Source organism: Pseudophryne corroboree, chromosome 5 (assembly GCF_028390025.1).
Source record: "Pseudophryne corroboree isolate aPseCor3 chromosome 5, aPseCor3.hap2, whole genome shotgun sequence".
NCBI classification, from domain to species: domain Eukaryota; kingdom Metazoa; phylum Chordata; class Amphibia; order Anura; family Myobatrachidae; genus Pseudophryne; species Pseudophryne corroboree.
The window spans coordinates 627102685-627124626 of NC_086448.1; the positions used below are offsets into that span (position 1 = coordinate 627102685).

The following is a 21942-nucleotide window of genomic DNA, read 5'->3' on the forward strand; positions in this document are numbered from 1 at the left end:
GACACCCGCCTTGCAGATGCCAAGGCCAACAGGATGACCACTTTCCAAGTGAGGAACTTCAACTCCACCGTCCGTAAAGGTTCAAACCAGATTGAAGGAACTGCAACACCACATTAAGATCCCATGGTGCTACTGGAGGCACAAACGGAGGTTGGATGTGCAACACGCCTTTCACGAAAGTCTCAACTTCCGGAAGGGAGGCCAATTGTTTCTGAAAGAAAACCGATAAGGCCGAAATCTATACCTTAATTGAGCCCAATTTTAGGCCCGCATCCCCACACCTGCTTGTAGAAAATGGAGAAAACGTCCTAGCCGAAACTCTTCCGTAGGAGCCCCCTTGGATTCACACCAAGAAACATTTTCCCCAAATACGGTGGTAATGTTTAGACGTTACCCCTTTTCTGGCCTGAATAAGTGTGGGAATGACTTCACTGGGAATACCCTTTCGGGCTAGGATGTTGCGCTCAACCGCCATGCCGTTAAACGTAGCTGCGGTAAGTCCTGATACACGCACGGCCCCTGTTGTAACAGGTCCTCGCGCAGAGGAAGAGACCAGGGATCTCCAGGAATTACTCATAGAAGATCTGGATACCAAGCCCTCCTTGGCCAGTCTGGGACAATGAGGATCGCCCGGATCTTTGTTCTTATTATGATCTTTAGAACCTTTGGAATGTGAGGAAGTGGAGGGAATACATACACAGACTGAAACACCCACGGTGTCATCAGTGCATCCACTGCAATTGCTTGAGGGTCCCTTGACCTGGAACAATATCTCTGAAGCTTCTTGTTGAGACGAGATGCCATCATTTCTACTTGAGGAACTCCCCAACGACTTGTCACCTCTGCAAAGGCTTCTTGGTGGAGGCCCCACTCTCCTGGATGGAGATAGTGTCTGCTGAGGAAGTCTACTTCCCAGTTGTCCACTCCTGGAATGAAGATCGCCGACAGAGCGCTTGTATGCTTTTCCGCCCAGCGGAAAATTCTTGTGGCTTCTACCATTGCCGCTCTGCTTTTCGTTCCGCCCTGACGGTTTATGTGCGCTACTGCTGTTACATTGTCCAACTGGATCAGTAAAGGGCAGATCTCGAAGATGTTCCGCTCGCAGAAGGCCGTTGTAAATGGCCCTTAACTCCAGAACATTTATTTGGAGACAAGTTTCCTGACTTGACCATCTTCCTTGGAAGTTTTCTCCCATTGTGACTGCCCCCCAGCCTCGGAGGCTTGCATCCGTGGTCAGCAGGATCCAATCCTGTATCCCAAACCTGCGCCCCTCTAGGAGGTGAGAGCTGTGCAGCCACCACAGGAGTCATACCCTGGTTTTGGAAGACAGGATTATCCTCCGGTGCATGTGTAGGTGGGACCCGGACCACTTGTCCAACAGGTCCCACTGGAACACCCTGGCATGGAACCTGCCAAACTGAATGGCCTCGTAGGCCGCAACCATCTTCCCCAGCAACCGAATGCATTGATGGATTGACACTCTTACTGGTTTCAGAATTTGTTTGACCAGACTCTGAAGTTCCAGAGCCTTGTCCACTGGAAGAAAGACTCTCTGTAGTTCTGTGTCCAATATCATTCCCAAAAACGACAACCGCGTCGTCGGAATCAACTGCGATTTTGGCAAGTTTAGGAGCCAACCATGTTGCTGAAGAAGTATGGGATAATCGTGACTCCTTGCTTGCGAAGGAGAACCATCATCTCCGCCATCACTTTGGTGAAAATTCTCGGAGCTGTGGACAGACCAAACGGCAACGTTTGAAATTGGTAATGACAATCCTGAATTGCAAACCTCAGGTAAGCCTGATGCGGAGGATAAATGGGAACATGTAAGTAGGCATCCTTGATGTCCACCGAGACCATAAAATACCCTTCCTCCAGACTGGAGATCACTGCTCGGAGAGACTCAATCTTGAATTTGAATTTCTTTAGGTAGAAATTTAGGGATTTCAGGTTTAGGATTGGTCTGACCGAGCCGTCCGGCTTCGGGACCACAAACAGGCTCGAATAAAAACCTTCTCCCTGTTGTGACTGGGGAACCCTGACGATAACTTGATTTTGACACAACTTTTGTATTGCGTCGCAAACTACCTCCCTGTCCGGAAGAGAAGCTGGTAAGGCCGATTTGAAAAAACGGCGAGGGGGAACGTCTTGAAACCCCAGCTTGTACCCTTGGGATAACATTTGTAAAACCCATGGGTCTAGGTCCGAACGAACCCAAAACTGACTGAAGAGTTTAGACGTGCCCCCACTGGTGCGGACTCCTGCCTAGGAGCCCCAACGTCATGCTGTGGAATTGGCAGAAGCCTGGGAGGACTTCTGCTCCTGGGAGCCTGACAAGGCTGGTGATAGTTTACCTCTTCCCCTTCCTCTAGTAGCAAGGAAGGAAGAACCTCAGCCCTTTCTGTATTTATTGGGCCAAAAGGACTGCATCTGATAGCGATGTGTTTTCTTTTGTTGTGGAGGAACATAAGGCAAAAAGGATGACTTACCCGCGGTAGCTGTAGATACCAAATCATCAAGGCCGTCACCAAATAAGGCTTTACCTTTATATAGTAGAGACTCCATACTTTTCTTGGAATCAGCATCAGCATTCCATTGGTGAATCCACAACGCTTGTCTAGCTGAGACTGCCATGGCACTGGCCTTTGATCCCAAAAGACCAATATCTCTCGCAGCTTCCTTAAGGTATGCTGCAGCGTCCTTGATATAACCCAGCGTCAAGAGGATGCTATCCCTATCTAGGGTATCTATTTCAGAAGACAAGTTGTCTGCCCACTTTTCGATATCGCTACTTACCCACGCAGACACAATAACAGGTCTGAGTAGCGTACCTGTGGTCGCATAAATGGACTTTAACGTAGTTTCTTGTTTACGATCCGCATGATCCTTAAGGGCCGCCGTGTCAGGTGACAGGAGAGCCACCTTTTTAGACAAACGTGACAGGGCCTTGTCCACAGTGGGGGGGTGACTCCCACTTTTCCCTATCCGCCGAGGGAAACGGATAAGCGACCGTAATTCTTTTGGGAATCTGAAACTTTGTCAGGACCTTCCCAGACTTTTTCAAATAGCGTGTTCAGTTCATGAGAGGGAGGAAACGTCACTTCAGGTTTCCTTTCCTTGTACATACAGACCCTTTTATCAGGGACAGCCGGGTCCTCAGTGATATGTATGACAGTGCTCCTCTCGACAGCTAAGCGGCACAAGAAGGTGCAGGCCACCATCATTTTTAAAAAACCTCCAGCATTGGGGAACCGCCGCCGAGTGGCCTGTCCGTGAGCCAGCAAGAGTGAGCGAGATCCATTTCCAGATACAATACAGATGCGGACCTGTCTGCAGTACATGCTACATACCATCGGATCTATATAACCAGTCCGGACTTGGTGAAGTATAACAGGCTATACAAAGCAATGAACTGCTTCTACTAATTTGTATTGAGCTCAAAATTGTGTGATAAGCACTAATGACTATTAACAGCCGGCATATGCATACTATTCATATTAATCACCAGCTTATCTGCAGGACTGTCAGCAAGTTTTGAGCGCTTGGACAATAGTCCTTTTAAATGTTTTATTAATCCGATAATTGTTTTTATTGTGATATATATAAGATCTAAGTGACTTAGAAATTATTCGGGAGTAATATTAATAAAATCCATATTTTACAAAACCAGCAGCTGTTGTTAATATACCTTTTCTGAGCGCCCACATTATTGTGTATATGTAGTACCTGTCAACCGTCACAATCATGTACTGAATGCTCTTTGCCAATTTTGGATTTAATCTGGAATCGCTATAGTCGACACTGGAATCAGAGTCCGTGTCGGTATCAGTGTTTGCCAACTGGGTCAGTGTACATTTCTGCGACCCTGAGGGGACCTGACTTTGCAATAACATATCTTCTACAGATTTCTTCCATGCCTGGGTCTGAGACTCAGACTTATCTAGCCTCTTAGTAATAAGAGCCACATTAGCATTCAAGGCGTTCAACACATTTACCCAATCCGGCGTCGGCGGTGCCGACAGGGTCACCCCCGCAGCCATTTGTTTACCTAATACAGCCTCCTCCTGGGAAGAGCCTTCAGCCTCAGACATGTCGACACACGTGCACCAAACACCCACAGACACACCGGGCATATAGGGGACAGACCCACAGTAAAGTCTGTCAGAGAGACACAGAGGGGATTTGCCAGCTCACAACATAGCGCTAAATCAATGGGTCTGAAATCACCAAGAATTTTCCTCAGACCTAAAGCGCTTTTACAATCACATATATATTGCACAAATTGACCTGTCTCCCCCCCGTTTTGTACCCCTGGTACTTGTCCGTGTGAGGAGGACCAGCGTCTCTGCAGCCTGCGGAGAGGAAATGGCGCCGTGAGCAAGAAGCTCCGCCCCCTTAATGGCGCGCTTCTGTCCCGCTTTTTCTGATATTTATACTGGCGGGGGTTAGGACAGTGCCGTGGCACTAATGTCCCCTCTTGCCAGTGGAATAATGAGGCCAATTTTAGGTGCCCAGGGCGCCACCCCGCGCCCTGTAGTGCTGTGTGTGGGAGCTCGGCGCACAGCGTCTGCCCGCTGCGCAGTACCTCAGAAAATGCAGTCAGTGAAGCTGAAGTCTTCTTTTCTTCGGTTACTCACCTGTCTTCTGACTTCTGGCTCTGAAAGGGGGTGACGGCCGGCTGCGGGAGTGAGCACCTAGGCGTACCCAGCGATCAGCACCCTCAGGAGCTAATGGTGTCCTGTAGCCAGATGCAGAGCCCTTGAACTCACTGGAAGTGGGTCATACTTCTCTCCCCTGAGTCCCACGAGGCAGGGAGACGGTTGCTAGCAGCCTCCCTGAACATAAAAAACCTAACAAAAAAAAGTATTTTTCAGAGAAACTCAGTAGATCTCCCTGTAGTGCATCCAGTCTCTCTGGGCACAATTCTAAAACTGGAGTCTGGAGGAGGGGCATAGAGGGAGGAGCCAGTTCACACCCTTTCAAAGTCTTAAAGTGCCCATGTCTCCTGCGGATCCAGTCTATACCCCATGGTTCTATGATAACCCCAGCATATTCTAGGACGTATGATAATTTTTTTTTTTAGATCGATCACACACACACACACACACACACACACACACACACACACACACACACACACACACACACACACACACACACACACACACACAGTGTCAAGAAAAATGCAGCCTTTACAGCCATATGGTTTGGTTTAGTTGGGGATAGAGATCAAATTGCCCTAAGCGTGGTAGAGATAGGTGAACATTTTGGCAACTCCCGAGGAACATACTAAAAATGTAGAGGGTTTATTATACTATAGCACAATGTATACTAGAACTGGTGTTTCTGTTCCTTTGCTCATAACAAGGGCATGTATATTGGGTCATCACTGAAGAATTGGTAGATAAAGTAATAATGATGCAATTCATAATCATTTACTTGCATTGCCTAAAGAATAATGAGACCATAGATGGCGCCAGATGGTCCCTGTGTTCAGGAATAGTTCGCACCAGTAAATGATACTGCCTGCCACAAGAGACTCTCTTCTATTAGGAGAAATAGAAAACTAATGTGTGCTGGCATTTAGTACAGATAGACTCATTCTCTATTTGCAGTTGGGGAGGAAGTGAGCAAGCCAGCTAATCCATAGCCAGGTTAACAAAGCATGACACCAGCATGAGAGAAGTGTTTGTCCAAAGGAAGTGATGTTACATAGACACTGAAAAAAAAATGCCTGTTTTACATTTTAGAATTCCAATTCTTGACCAGCAGTGTTGCTGGTTATTATACTAAACATGGAAAGAATATTTGTTGCATTAAACCACATTTGCAACAGCTTGGGATCACCAAAATATATTTTAGTGTGAATAGTACTTAAGGACCATGGGGTATAGACTGGTCCTTTGGGAGCCACTGGCACTTTAAGAGTTTAACAGTGTGGGCTGGCTCCTACTTCTATGCCCCTCCTACCAGACTCAGTTTAGAAAATGTGCCCGGAGGAGCCGGTCACAGCTAGGGGAGCTCCTAGGAGTTCTTAGTCTTACGGTTTTCTAGAGATTGTTATTTTACAGGCAGGCTGCTGCTTCATGGGACTTAGGAGGGTGAGGGGAGTAGGATCCAACCTTTGAGGTTAATAGCCCCCATCTCCGCTGACAGGACACTGAGCTCCTGAGGGTGATGATCGTTAGCCGCCCGCTCACTCCAGCAGCATGTCACCACCCCCTAACAGAGCCAGAAGAAAGAAGAGTGGTGAATCTGATGCCGGAGTCCCGGTAAGCGGGTCCCCGGCGAGAATGGCGGCACAAGGGTGGGAGCGCAGCTCTGACAGGCTGCGCTCCGGAAGGCTCAGCGGCACACTGTGTATAGCGCTGTGAGGGGCGTCCTGGGCCAGCGCGATACCCTACACTGGTCAAACATAGACCGTGAAAGCTAACCCACTGTTTGCTGCAAGAATTACCTCAGGCCAGTATAATCTCTAAGTGCGGGAAGACGCACCATTACAGGGGGCGGAGCTTCTCCTCAGAGCGGATCCAGCACTAACCAGCGCCATTTTCTCCCTGCAGACACACGCTGACAGAGAACGCTGTCCTCCACATAACTACACTGAGATGAAAGGTGTTATAAACAAGGGGGGAGTGATATTATGTACTAGCTACCCTGTTAAGGTTACGCTAGTCAGCGGGGTTTTTATCTTTATAAAAGCCTAGAAGGGCGCGCTGTGGCTGGCTTCTTGTGCTCTGTGACTCTCTGAAGATATTCTGTGGGGGGGTTGACATTTTCCTGTGTATATGTAATTCACTTTACCATGTTTCAGGGACTTTGTCCTGTACTGCAGAATGTACATCTTCTCCTGGGGAGTCTGTACCATGCTCAAAACTGTACACATCTCAGGCTTTGGTGGCAGATCCCCCTGGGGTGGCCTCCATATGGTGTACTTTAAGAATATATTGCTTCAAATATATCCCATGCTGGGTAGAAGCCACAGTTTTGAGAAAAGTGGGGTTTCAAATCCCACTGCTGTGCCTCTCACCCCGACTCTGTACCCTAGAAAGCGTACACTTGCGTGTATATATATATATATATATATATATATATATATATATATATATATATATATATATATATATATATATATATATATATATATATATATATATACACACACATATATATATATATATATATATATATATATACATATATACATACATACACACACACACACACACACACACACACACACACAGGTTGAGTATCCCTTATCCAAAATGCTTGGGACCAGAGGTATTTTGGATATCGGATTTTTCCGTATTTTGGAATAATTGCATACCATAATGAGATATCATGGTGATGGGACCTAAATATAAGCACAGAATGCATTTATGTTACATATACACCTTATATACACAGCCTGAAGGTTATTTTAGACAATATTTTTTATAACTTTGTGCAACAAAGTGTGTCTACATTCACACAATTAATTTATGTTTCATATACACCTTATACACACAGCCTAAGGTCATTTAATACAATATTTTTAATAACTTTGTGTATTAAACAAAGTTTGTGTACATTGAGCCATCAAAAAACAAAGGTTTCACTATCTCACTCTCACTCAAAAAAGTCCGTATTTCGGAATATTCCGTATTTCGGAATATTTGGATATGGGATACTCAACCTGTATATATATATATTCCAACATATGTTCGAAGCTATTAGAGTGAGGAATATTATTATATGTATATAATGAATGCCTTCCCACTGTGTAGGGCGTTAAACTCCTTATTTGGGAAAACCTGAGTACACCCTGAGTTATTATCCACATCTCTATAGAGTGTCTAAATTGTCAAATATGGTTGTCTTACCTGTCCTTGGTACAACCTCCATAAAGGCTGATCAGCTATTGAGACAAATCTCCAATACTGTACACAGCTGCAGGTGTGACTCGGAGACCCACTTTTGCATACATCTCTGGGGCTATTGTAACGTGGTCAGGCTCCTTACGTGATGATTTAGATTCTGTGTGTAGAAGTGACTTGTACTTGTTTCTATGTCACATACAGGATTCTACAGGTTTCACGGCTAGACGCCATGAAGGAGATTGACCTGCATAACGCAGGGACCACTGCTCTGGCAGTTTCGACACACAGGGGACGGTGGCTACACCAATGGACTGCGGATACAGAATCAGAGTAAGGTATGACAGGTCCGCCCTTTACAGGTAATACCCTGTTGGGACGCACGGGATACGTGATTATCCATGTCAACTGCGGGTAAGTCTGTTTGTCTTCCTTCCGCAGCTGCACAGACCAGGACATTATATCCTACGCCTACACTGCAATTCCTTCGAACATGATTCCACATTTTCCTCCACTTCCTTTAGAGGACGTTGGGGAAATCCAGAAAACCTACGCCGCCAGGTTCCCAGGGACAGATTTCAAATTCGGCCTTTTTCAAACCCTGCGGTTTGTCGGTGGTCTTCACTGCCTGGGGATCAGGCAGGCGGGAGCGAGACTAAAGAGATTCAATAACACATCTGGGCGATATCCTGCCTAGACTCCTGGAAACGGGTGTAGTATGGTATGCCGGCGGCTGGGCTCCCGGCGACTAGCATACCGGCGCCAGGGGCCCAACCGCCGGCATACAGACAGCGTGGCGAGTGCAAATGAGCCCCTTGCAGGCTCGGTGGCGTGCGTAGCACGCCATGCTATTTTATTCTCCCTCCAGGGGGGTCGTGGACCCCCACGAGGGAGAAAAAGTGTCGGTATGCCGGCTGTCGGGATTCCGGCGCCGGTATACTGTGCGCCGGGATCCCGACAGATGGCATACTAAAGACCACCCCTGGAAACAGTTGGGTTGCAGACTAGTATTTCTAGTATTCCCACCTTACAGGATTATTCAAATCATGCTTACTAGCTTCTCAGGCACAAAGTGCACTACTGCTGGAAGCCATCATATAATTTGTCAAACTAATGTCATTATTCCAGTTCCACCTTATTTACGTAACAGGGGTTACTATTCAAACCTGGGGTCATCGACTCCCTACTGGTGGGTGTTCAATTCAGGATGGAGTCTGGGAATGGTGATCTCTGCTCGAGATGTAGAGGAATTCCTGGTATCCTGGGATATCAGGGGTGCGTACTTCACATTCCAATCTGGCTGCCCCTCTAGGCCTGTCTAGGGTTGCACTACAACTATGTTACTTCCAGTTCCGAACACGGAGCTTGGCTTCTACACAACTCTGGGGGTGTTCATCAAAGCCATGGCAGCCACAAACCATGAGTGGACATAATTCCATATCTGGGCGACCTTAACATCCTCCAGGGAGATGTTGTTACGGAGTGTTGCTCTCTCAAATCAACTGTCCCGGGATCTTGGATGGATCCTGAAGCTTCCAATTTCGCATTTGAAGCTGATAAGGAGGCATTCCTTCCTGGGGATGATTCTCAACACGGAAGTGCAGAGGGTGTTTCTACTGGTGAAGAAAGAGTTGGTGATCCAATCAACGGTCCAGGATGTCCTGATGCCAGCCCGGGTGTCAGTTCATCAGTGCATTCGCCTTCTGGGGAAGATGGTTGCCTACTAAGAGGCGTTACAGTACGGAAGATTCCTTGCGCGGTCTTTCCCGCTGGATCTCCTGGTCTTATGGTCAGGATCTCATCTTCATTCACATGCACCAGCAGATACGCCTGTTGCCAAAAGCCCGAATTTCACTCCTCTGGTGGCTGCAAACGTCTGACCTACTCGAGGGCCGCAGGTTCGGGATTCAGAATTGTATTAATCTAACCACTGATGCAAGTCTCAGGGATTGGGAAGCAGTCACTCAGGGGGAAAACTTCCAAAGAAAGCTGTCAGTTCAGGTATCTCTCCTTCCAATAAACATCATGGATCTGAAGGCCATATATAACGACCTTCTACAAGCGGCACATTTTCTGCGAGATCAAGCCGTTCAGGTTCAAATCGGACGTCACAGCGGTGTCCTACATAAACAGGCAGGGCGGAACGAAGAGCGGGGCTGCAATGTCAGAGGTGACAATAATCCTCCTCTGGGCAGAGAAGCATGCGCGGGCGCTCTCAGCAGTCTTCATTCCAGGAGTGGACAACTGGGAAGCAGACTTCCTCAGTAGACACAATCTCCATCCAGGAGAATGGGACCTCCGCCCCGGAGGAATTCGCAAAGGTAACAAGCCGATGGGGTGTACCTCAGATAGACATGAGAGCCTCTCGCCTCAACGAGAAGCTTCGGAGATACTGTTCCAGGTCACGAGACCCATAAGCAGTGGCAGTGGACGCCCTGGTAACTCCGTGGGTGTTCCAGTCGGTGTATGTATTCCCTCCATTTCCACTCATCCCATGGATTCTCAAGCTAATAAGAACAAGAGTTCAGGCGATCCTCATTGGCCTGGACTGGCCAAGAAGTGCTTGGTACGCAGATCTTCTGGAGTTACTGCTGGAAGATCAGAGGCCTCTTCCTCTTCGGCAACAGGGGCCATTCACTTATCAAGACTTACCACAGCTAAGTTTGACGGCATGGAGGTTGAACGCCAGATCTTAGCTCGGAAGGGCATTCCGAACAAAGTAATTCCTACCCCGATACAGGCTAGGACGGAGGTAACGTCTAAACATTACCATCGCATTTGGAAAACGTACGTGTCTTGGTGTGAATCCAAGACGTTTCCTACGGTGGAGTTTCAACTGGGACGGTTTCTCCTCTTTCTGCAAGCAGGTGTGGTTGTGGGCCTATGCTTGAGCTCCATAAAGGTCCAGATTTCGGTCTTGTCCATTTTCTTCCAGAAACAATTGGCTGCTCTCCCTGAGATTCAGACTTTCTTGATAGGGATTCTGCACATCCAGCTACCCTTTGTGCCTCCTGCGGCACCTTGGGATCTTAATGTGGTGCTGCAGTTCCTGCAATCAGATTGGTTCGAGCCTTTACAGGAGTTGGACGTCAAGTTTCTAACTTGGAAGGTGGTCACACTGTTGGCATCTGCTCGACGGTTGGCATGATTTCTTCATGTTTCATCCTGGGTGGCATGATTTCTTTATGTTACCTGCTGGTTGACATGGTTTCTTCATGTTTCATGCGGTTTTGCATGATTTCTTCATGGTGCATGCTGGTTAACATGGTTTCTCCATGTTGCATGCTGGTCAGCATGGTTTTTTTCGATTCAGTGTGAATTTAACCACTATCTGTATTTCTTTCTCTCAAAGTATGTCCGTCTCCTCGGGCACAGTTTCTAGACCGAGTCTGGTAGGAGGGGCATAGAGGAGCCAGCCCACACTATTAAACTCTTAAAGTGCCAGTGGCTCCCAAAGGACCAGTCTATACCCCATGGTACTAAATGGAACCCCAGCATCCTCTATGGACTACAAGAAAAGGGATTTACCGGTAGGTAATTAAAATCCTATGACAAGTACTAAAGACAGCAGCCAACATAGGGGGTATCCAATTAACCGCAATAATGAGATCCGCGATCACGGCTAATGTTATCGCACTTATCTCCCGAAGAATCAGCTTACTGCTGACTTTGTGCTCCCATTTTTCGCACCTATCCTACTCTAAAATGGCGATAATGGGGATTTGCGCACTCTGGTTCCGCCGGCTAGAATTAAGTATAGGAGAAAATGGGTAAGTCTGTGTGTACCCCAAAAAAGCCAAATTAATATTGGAAAACAATGTAGAAGTCTAATAGTGGCCATAATAAAACTATTTGGTGCAATTAAATAGGGTCAAATAGCTGTTTTATGCATTTGTTTTTTTAATGTGAAAAATTGATAGAAAACATTTTTCAGCAAATTAAGTGCTCTCATTAAATTTGATGTACATAAAAATGGGTATAAGTATACATTTGGGTCATTTTAGGGGACATAAAAAAAAAATAAAAATTCCATGTCCCATACTTTGTATCCCAATTTCAGTCGCTTTGCTTTTTTTGACCCCAAAAATGACATATTAGCCAAATATAACTGAATAAAACATCTAAGTGCTGATTTAGTCATTCAGGGGGTGTGTCCAATGGGTTCTGAACCAAAGCCCCATATTTTTTCCTTAAAATAGAGATTTTTGCACTGCTTATCACCTGCTCAGAGATCGTGAAGAGACATTTGTGATAAACCCTATGGAGACTTTTAGCCAATAACTTGGTATTCAATTAGCTGCGAAAAGTTATCACAAATGCAATAAAATATCGCAAAGCCACGTTATCACGGCTAATTGGATAACCCCCATATTGTGAGAACTACAAAAAGCAATAGACTGGAATATAAAAAAAAAAAAAAACACAAGCTTAAAACATTGAGAATACTGTAGCTGTGCACATGCAGTAACAAATGCATTAGATATGTACAATGCAGCTGGGAAGAGGACATGTTCAATTTTAGGTCATCATTTTGTTTATGGAGAGGAAAACTTACTTGAGTTTGTAACGGTTCAACATGATTCAGGTATATGTGAGCATCCCCTAGTGTATGAATAAAGTCACCAGGCTGAATTCATGAAAAGAAAAAATACACAGCATATGAGCAGGTGATTATAGAGATGGAGTTCAAACAATTCTAAGAAATGCAGGATTGGCATTAGGGTGGCCAATCCCGGCCTAAAATTGGCCGGTATTGGAGCATCCAATACCAGGGATTTCGGGATTGGCCAGCAACCTATTTTTGGATATGTCAGGATGCTCAGACGCTGCCCAACTTCTTCTGCTCACCTCCCCTGGCTCCGGCGGTGAGATCTGGTGGCTGCGCAGCACGACCTCTGACTTTACACCATGCTGTGCAGCCGCAGGACCTCAGCGCCGCACTGGTCACCCAGCTGCAGGAACGTGCCGGAAGTGTGTCCGCCCGGTAAGGTTATTGCGCTTTATTCGACTTGGGCAGGGTGGGGGAGGGCCACTGAAATGCAGCCAATCCCAGGGATTGAACATTTTTCAAATCCAGATTCCCAGGATTTAATAAATAAATAAATAAGATTTTACTCACCGGTAAATCTATTTCTCGTAGTCCGTAGTGGATGCTGGGAACTCCGTAAGGACCATGGGGAATAGCGGCTCCGCAGGAGACTGGGCACAACTAAAGAAAGTTTTAGGACTACCTGGTGTGCACTGGCTCCTCCCACTATGACCCTCCTCCAGACCTCAGTTAGGATACTGTGCCCGGAAGAGCTGACACAATAAGGAAGGATTTTGAATCCCGGGTAAGACTCATACCAGCCACACCAATCACACCGTATAACTCGTGATATTATACCCAGTTAACAGTATGAAATATAACTGAGCCTCACTACAGATGGCTCATAACAATAACCCTTTAGTTAGGCAATAACTATATACAAGTATTGCAGACAATCCGCACTTGGGATGGGCGCCCAGCATCCACTACGGACTACGAGAAATAGATTTACCGGTAAGTAAAATCTTATTTTCTCTGACGTCCTAGTGGATGCTGGGAACTCCATAAGGACCATGGGGATTATACCAAAGCTCCCAAATGGGCGGGAGAGTGCGGATGACTCTGCAGCACCGAATGAGCAAACTCAAGGTCCTCCTCAGCCAGGGTATCAAACTTGTAGACTCTTGCAAAAGTGTTTGAACCCGACCAAGTAGCAGCTCGGCAAAGTTGTAAAGCCGAGACCCCTCGGGCAGCCGCCCAAGAAGAGCCCACTTTCCTCGTGGAATGGGCTTTTACAGATTTAGGGTGCGGCAGTCCAGCCGCAGAATGTGCAAGTTGAATCGTGCTACAGATCCAGCGAGCAATAGTCTGCTTAGAAGCAGGAGCACCCAGCTTGTTGGGTGCATACAGGATAAATAGCGAGTCAGTTTTCCTGACTTCAGCCGTCCTGGAAACATATTTTCAGGGCCCTGACTACGTCCAGTAACTTGGAGTCCTCCAAGTCCCAAGTAGCCGCAGGTACCACAATAGGTTGGTTCACATGAAAAGCTGATACCACCTTAGGAAGGAATTGGGAATGAGTCCTCAATTCCACCCTATCCATATGAAATCAGATAAGGGTTTTTGCATGACAAAGCCGCCAATTCTGATACACGCCTGGCCGGCGCCAAGGCCATCAGCATGACCACTTTCCACGTGAGGTATTGTAGCTCAACGGATTTAAGTGGCTCAACCCAATGCGACTTCAGGGAATCCAACACCCCGTTGAAATCCCACGGTGCCACTGGAGGCACAAACGGGGGCTGAATATGCAACACTCCCTTAACAAAAGCCTGAACTTCAAGCAGTGAAGCCAGTTCTTTTTGGAAGAAAATTTACAGAGCCGAAATCTGGACCTTAATGGAAACCAATTTTAGGCCCATAGTCACTCCTGACTGTAGGAAGTGCAGAAATCGACCCAGTTGAAATTCCTCCGTTGGGGCCTTCCTGGCCTCACACCAAGCAACATATTTTCACCATATGTGGTGATGTTTTTAGGTCACATCTTTCCTAGCCTTAATCAGCGTAGGAATGACTTTCTCCGGAATGCCTTTTTCCTTTAGGATCCGGTGTTCAACCGCCATGCCGTCAAACGCGGCAAGTCTTGGAACAGACAGGGCCCCTGCTGCAGCAGGTCCTGTCTGAGCGACAGAGGCCATGGGTCCTCTGAGACCACTTCATGAAGTTCTGGGTACCAAGCTCTTCTTGGCCAATCCGGAACCACGAGTATAGTTCTTACTCCTCTCCTTCTTATTATTCTCAGTACCTTGGGCATGAGAGGGAGAGGAAGGAACACATACACCGACTGGTACACCCACGGTGTTACCAGAGCGTCCACAGCTATCGCCTGAGGGTCCCTTGACCTGGCGCAATATCTTTTTAGCTTTTTGTGGAGGCGGGACGCCATCATGTCCACCTGTGGCCTTTCCCAAAGGTGTACAATCATTTGGAAGACTTCTGGATGAAGTCCCCACTCTCCCGGGTGGAGGTCGTGCCTGCTGAGAAAGTCTGCTACCCAGTTGTCCACTCCGGGAACGAACACTGCTGACCGTGTTAACACATGATTTTCCGCCCATCGGAAAATCCTTGTGGCTTCTGCCATCGCCATCCTGCTTCTTGTGCCGCCCTGTTGGTTTACATGGGCGACCGCCGTGATGTTGTCTGACTGGATCAGCACCGGCTGGTGTTGAAGCAGGGGTCTTGCCTGACTTAGGGCATTGTAAATGGCCCTTAGTTCCAGAATATTTATGTGTAGGGAAGTCTCCTGACTCGACCATAGTCCTTGGAAGTTTCTTCCCTGTGTGACTGCCCCCCAGCCTCCAAGGCTGGCATCCGTGGTCACCAGGACCCAGTCCTGTATGCCGAATCTGCGGCCCTCTTGAAGATGAGCACTCTGCAGCCACCACAGCAGAGACACCCTGGTCCTTGGAGACAGGGTTATCAGCCGATGCATCTGAAGATGCGATCCGGACCACTTGTCCAACAGGTCCCACTGCAAGGTTCTTGCATGGAACCTGCCAAATGGAATTGCTTCGTAGGAAGCTACCATCTTTCCCAGGACTCGCGTGCAGTGATGCACCGACACCTGTATTTGTTTTAGGAGGTCTCTGACTAGAGATGACAACTCCTTGGCCTTCTCCTCCGGGAGAAACACTTTTTCCTGTTCTGTGTCCAGAACCATACCCGGGAACAGTAGACGCGTCGTAGGAACCAGCTGAGACTTTGGAATATTCAGAATCCAGCCGTGCTGTTGTAGCACTTCCCGACCAACAACTGCTCCCTGGACCCCGCCTTTATAAGGAGATCGTCCAAGTACGGGATAATTATAACTCCCTTTTTTCGAAGGAGTATCATTTCGGCCATTACCTTGGTAAATACCATCGGTGCCGGGGACAGACCAACGGCAACGTCTGGAATTGGTAATGACAGTCCTGTACCACAATTTTGAGGTACTCCTGGTGAGGAGGGTAATTGGGGACATGCAGGTAAGCATCCTTGATGTCCAGTGATACCATGTAATCCCCTTCGTCTGGGCTTGCAATAACCGCCCTAAGCGATTCCATTTTGAACTTGAACCTTCATATATAAGTGTTCAAGGATTTCAATTTTAGAATGGGTCACACCGAACCGTCTGGTTTCGGTACCACAAACATTGTGGAATACTAACCCCGGCCTTGTTGAAGGAGGGGTACCTTGATTATCACCTGCTGGAAGTACAGCTTGTGAATTTGCCGCCAGTACTACCTCCCTTTCTCTGAGGGCAGCAGGCAAGGCTGATTTGAGGTAACGGCGAGGGGGAGTCACCTCGAACTCCAGCTTGTATCCCTGTGATACTACTTGTAGAACCCAGGGATCCACCTGTGAGCGAGCCCACTGGTCGCTGAAGTTCCCGAGACGCGCCCCCACCGCACCTGGCTCCACCTGTAGAGCCCCAGCGTCATGCGGTGGACTCAGAGGAAGCGGGGGAAGATTTGTGATCCTGGGAACTGGCTGTCTGGTGCAGCTTTTTCCCTCTTCCCTTGTCTCTGTGCAGAAAGGAAGCGCCTTTGACCCGCTTGCTTTTCTGAAGCCGAAAGGACTGTACCTGATAATACGGTGCTTTCTTAGGTTGTGAGGAAACCTGAGGTAAAAATTTTTCTTCCCAGCTGTTTCTGTGGATACGAGGTCCCAGAGACCATCCCCAAACAATTCCTCACCCTTATAAGGCAGAATCTCCATGTGGCTTTTAAAATCCGCATCACCTGTCCACTGCCGGGTCCCTAATACCCTCCTGGCAGAATGGACATTGCTTTAATTCTGGATGCCAGCCGGCAAATATCCCCCTGTGCATCCCTCATATATAAGACGACGTCTTTAATATGCTCTATGGTTAGCCAAATAGTATCCCTGTCGAGGTAACAATCTGACAGGGTAACAGACCACGCTGCAGCAGCACTATCCATGCTGAGGCAATTTCAGGTCTCAGTATAGTACCTGAGTGTGTAAATACAGACTTCAGGATAGCCTCCTGCTTTTTATCAGCAGGCTCCTTCAAAGTGGCCGTATCCTAAGACGGCAGTGCCACCCTTTTTTTACAAACGTGTGAGCACCTTATCCACCCTAGGGGATATCTCCCCACGTGACCTATCCTCTGGCGGGAAAGGGTATGCCATCAGTAACTTTTTAGAAATTACCAGTTTCTTATCGGGGGAACCCACGCTTCTTCACACACTTCATTCACTCATCTGATGGGGGAACAAAACACTGGCTGCTTTTTCTCCCCAAACATAAAACCCCTTTTTTTGTGGTACTTGGGTTAATGTCAAAAATGTGTAACACATTTTTTATTGCCGAGATCATGCAACGGATGTTCTTAGTGGATTGTGTATATGTCTCAACCTCGTCGACACTGGAGTCAGACTCCGTGTCGACATCTTTGTCTACCATCTGAGGTAGCGGGCGTTTTTGAGCCCCTGATGGCCTTTGAGACGCCTGGGCAGGCGCGGACTGAGAAGCCGGCTGTCCCACAGCTGTTACGTCATCCAGCCTTTTATGTAAGGAGTTGACATTGTCGGTTAATACCTTCCACCATCCACTCTGGTGTCGGCCCCACAGGGGGCGACATCACATTTATCAGCATCTGCTCCGCCTCCACATAACCTTCCTCCTCAAACATGTCGACACAGCCGTACCGACACACCGCACACACACAGGGAATGCTCTGACTGAGGACAGGACCCCACAAAGTCCTTTGTGGAGACAGAGAGAGAGTATGCCAGCACACACCAGAGCGCTATATAATGCAGGGATTAACACTATAACTGAGTGATTTTTCCCAATAGCTGCTTGTATACACAATATTGCGCCTAAATTTAGTGCCCCCCCTCTCTTTTTAACCCTTTGAGCCTGAAAACTACAGGGGAGAGCCTGGGGAGCTGTCTTCCAGCTGCACTGTGAAGAGAAAATGGCGCCAGTGTGCTGAGGGAGATAGCCCCGCCCCTTTATCGGCGGACTTCTCCCGCTTTTTTATGGAATTCTGGCAGGGGTATTTTTCACATATATAGCCTCTGGGACTATATATTGTGATGATTTTTTTGCCAGCCAAGGTGTTAATATTGCTGCTCAGGGCGCCCCCCCCCAGCGCCCTGCACCCATCAGTGACCGGAGTGTGAGGTGTGCATGAGGAGCAATGGCGCACAGCTGCAGTGCTGTGCGCTACCTTGTTGAAGACCGAAGTCTTCTGCCGCCGATTTTCCGGACCAACTTCTTGCTTCTGGCTCTGTAAGGGGGACGGCGGCGCGGCTCCGGGACCGAACGATCGAGGTTGGGTCCTGTGTTCGATCCCTCTGGAGCTAATGGTGTCCAGTAGCCTAAGAAGCCCAAGCTATCTCCAGTCAGGTAGGTTCGCTTCTTCTCCCCTTAGTCCCTCGCTGCAGTGAGTCTGTTGCCAGCAGATCTCACTGTAAAATAAAAAACCTAAAATATACTTTCTTTCTAGGAGCTCAGGAGAGCCCCTAGTGTGCATCCAGCTCAGCCGGGCACAAGATTCTAACTGAGGTCTGGAGGAGGGTCATAGTGGGAGGAGCCAGTGCACACCAGGTAGTCCTAAAGCTTTCTTTAGTTGTGCCCAGTCTCCTGCGGAGCCGCTATTCCCCATGGTCCTTACGGAGTTCCCAGCATCCACTAGGACGTCAGAGAAAAAAAAAAATGCATAAGGAAATGCTATAACATTGCAACATCAAATGTATACATTAAAGGTCCGAATGTATAATGCATTTATAACTATGTTCTAGGGTAAAAAAAACTAAAAAAAAACAAAACTAAAAATAATAATCTAATGAAGATTCTTAAGAATGCAAAATACAAACAAAAATGGTAGAAAGAAACTTCAGGATACCTTCAGTCCTGTGACATGCGCAATCATGTAAGTTAGTAGTGCATAACTGGCAATATTGAATGGTACTCCAAGGCCCATGTCTCCCGATCGTTGGTACAGTTGACATGACAGCTCATTGTTTATTACATAGAACTGGCAGAGGGCATGACAAGGGGGCAAAGCCATCACAGAAACATCTGCAGTGGGAATAGAACACATTAGGACCACATGCCATTACTGCAATAAATTATATATTTTGTACATGACACTGCCGGGTGTGGTATAACAGATCTAAATTGTCTAGGTAGACAATATATGGGTCAGCATGCATTAGGTTTACCGGTACAAAAGGACGACAAGTAGAACAGATCTCAAATATATATTACACACATTTTTTATTTATTTTTTCTTCAATTTATCCAGTAACTCACTTAAAATGGTGGCAAGAATAAAGCGATGACAGACTTATCATGCACTATGGATTAGGGGTTCCAGGCATGTACTTCCCTGCTCTGTCAGAAACCCATAAATGAAAGTAAGCAAATAAATTAAGAACGTTTAAAATATTTATTTAGGTAAATTGTAAGCAATAAACCACACAAAGAAAGGAGCAGTTACCTATACCCCTTTCACATTGCACTAAAAACCCGGTATCGACACGGCATATTGCCGTATCGAAACGGGTCAGTGTGCGATGTGAAAGCTCCTTTTCAGAATTAGCGGGTCGCCTGACCCGGTAATTCAACCCGGTAAAAAAGAAGGGTTATTACAGGGTCAGGCGCAGTGTGAATGGGAGCCGTTCCGATGCGACACGGCTCCCATTCACAGCATAGGGAGAGGCGGCGCAGGAGATGAGCTCATCTCCCAGCGCCGCCTCCACTCCCGCTGCTGCTGCGCCCTCCTCTGCTATGGCAACCGACCCGGTATATTGCCGGGTCGGAAAGCCAGCAACGGAGCGCAAATGCCTGATCCCACCCGGTAAGTACACGTTTCTCTTACCGGGTAGGATCCGGCATTTGCGATCTGAATGCAGCACTAGTGTATAATACAGACAGTCATCATGTACCATTGGATTTAGAAATGGAAATTCATAATGGCCAGTCACACTGATATATCTGTTCATTAACAAAGGTCAGACCTATCTACCTTTGGGGTTCCAGCTGCACATGATGATCCTCCTGTCATCAGGATTATTTCTGATTGTATCAATCACTTTCTGCAGTTGGTCAACTCCTTGTCCTGTGTAATCTAAATAATAAAAAAATAAAAAAAAGGAAGAGGCAAAATAAGAATTTACTTACCGATAATTCTATTTCTCGTAGTCCGTAGCGGATGCTGGGAACTCCGTAAGGACCATGGGGAATAGCGGCTCAGCAGGAGACTGGGCACAAAAAGTAAAAGCTTTAGACTAGCTGGTGTGCACTGGCTCCTCCCCCTATGACCCTCCTCCAAGCCTCAGTTAAGATACTGTGCCCGGACGAGCGTACATAATAAGGAAGGATCTTGAATCCCGGGTAAGACTCATACCAGCCACACCAATCACACCGTACAACTCGTGATCTGAACCCAGTTAACAGTATGATAACCGTAGGAGCCTCTGAAAAGATGGCTCACAACAATAAACAACCCGATTTTTTTTCTAACAATAACTATATACAAGTATTGCAGACAATCCGCACTTGGGATGGGCGCCCAGCATCCTCTACGGACTACGAGAAATAGAATTATCGGTAAGTAAATTCTTATTTTCTCTGACGTCCTAGTGGATGCTGGGAACTCCGTAAGGACCATGGGGATTATACCAAAGCTCCCAAACGGGCGGGAGAGTGCGGATGACTCTGCAGCACCGAATGAGAGAACTCCAGGTCCTCCTCAGCCAGGGTATCAAATTTGTAGAATTTAGCAAACGTGTTTGCCCCTGACCAAGTAGCTGCTCGGCAAAGTTGTAAAGCCGAGACCCCTCGGGCAGCCGCCCAAGATGAGCCCACCTTCCTTGTGGAATGGGCTTTTACAGATTTTGGCTGTGGCAGGCCTGCCACAGAATGTGCAAGTTGAATTGTACTACAAATCCAACGAGCAATCGTCTGCTTAGAAGCAGGAGCACCCAGCTTGTTGGGTGCATACAGTATAAACAGCGAGTCAGATTTTCTGACTCCAGCCGTCCTGGAAACATATTTTCAGGGCCCTGACTACGTCCAGCAACTTGGAGTCCTCCAAGTCCCTAGTAGCCACAGGTACCACAATAGGTTGATTCATGTGAAACGCTGAAACCACCTTAGGGAGAAATTGAGGACGAGTCCTCAATTCCGCCCTATCCGAATGAAATATCAGGTAAGGGCTTTTATAGGATAAAGCCGCCAATTCTGATACGCGCCTGGCTGAAGCCAGGGCCAACAGCATTACCACTTTCCATGTGAGATATTTCAAATCCACTGTGGCAAGTGGTTCAAACCAATGTGATTTTAGGAACCCTAAAACTACATTGAGATCCCAAGGTGCCACTGGAGGCACAAAAGGAGGCTGTATATGCAGTACCCCTTTGACAAACGTCTGAACTTCAGGCACTGAAGCCAGTTCTTTCTGGAAGAAGATCGACAGGGCCGAAATTTGAACCTTACTGGATCCTAATTTTAGGCCCATAGACAATCCTGCTTGCAGGAAATGTAGGAAACGACCTAGTTGAAATTCCTCCGTAGGGGCCTTCTTGGCCTCACACCACGCAACATATTTTCGCCAAATGCGATGATAATGTTTTGCAGTTACATCCTTCCTGGCCTTGATCAGGGTAGGGATGACTTCATCTGGAATGCCTTTTTCCTTCAGGATCCGGCGTTCAACCGCCATGCCGTCAAACGCAGCCGCGGTAAGTCTTGGAACAGACAAGGTCCCTGCTGGAGCAGGTCCTTCCTTAGAGGTAGAGGCCACGGGTCCTCCGTGAGCATCTCTTGCAGCTCCGGGTACCAAGTTCTTCTTGGCCAATCCGGAGCCACGAGTATCGTTCTTACTCCTCTCCTTATGATTCTCAGTACTTTTGGTATGAGAGGAAGAGGAGGGAACACATATACCGACTGGAACACCCACGGAGTTACCAGAGCGTCCACCGCTATTGCCTGAGGGTCCCTTGACCTGGCGCAATATCTGTCCAGTTTCTTGTTGAGACG

At 47.3% G+C, this 21942-nt stretch overlaps 1 protein-coding gene across 1 annotated transcript in view; it reads right to left on the reverse strand.

Moving 5' to 3' along the window:
• Positions 1-21942, reverse strand: part of TYMS (thymidylate synthetase) — a 53612-nt gene that overhangs the window by 21595 nt on the left and 10075 nt on the right. Inside the window, exons 5-7 of the mRNA XM_063923566.1 lie at positions 19928-20029; positions 18803-18978; positions 12415-12486 (exon numbers count right to left, since the gene is read on the reverse strand). Of these exons, the coding sequence (XP_063779636.1) occupies positions 12415-12486; positions 18803-18978; positions 19928-20029 (350 nt within the window). The remainder of the gene's footprint in view (positions 1-12414; positions 12487-18802; positions 18979-19927; positions 20030-21942) is intronic.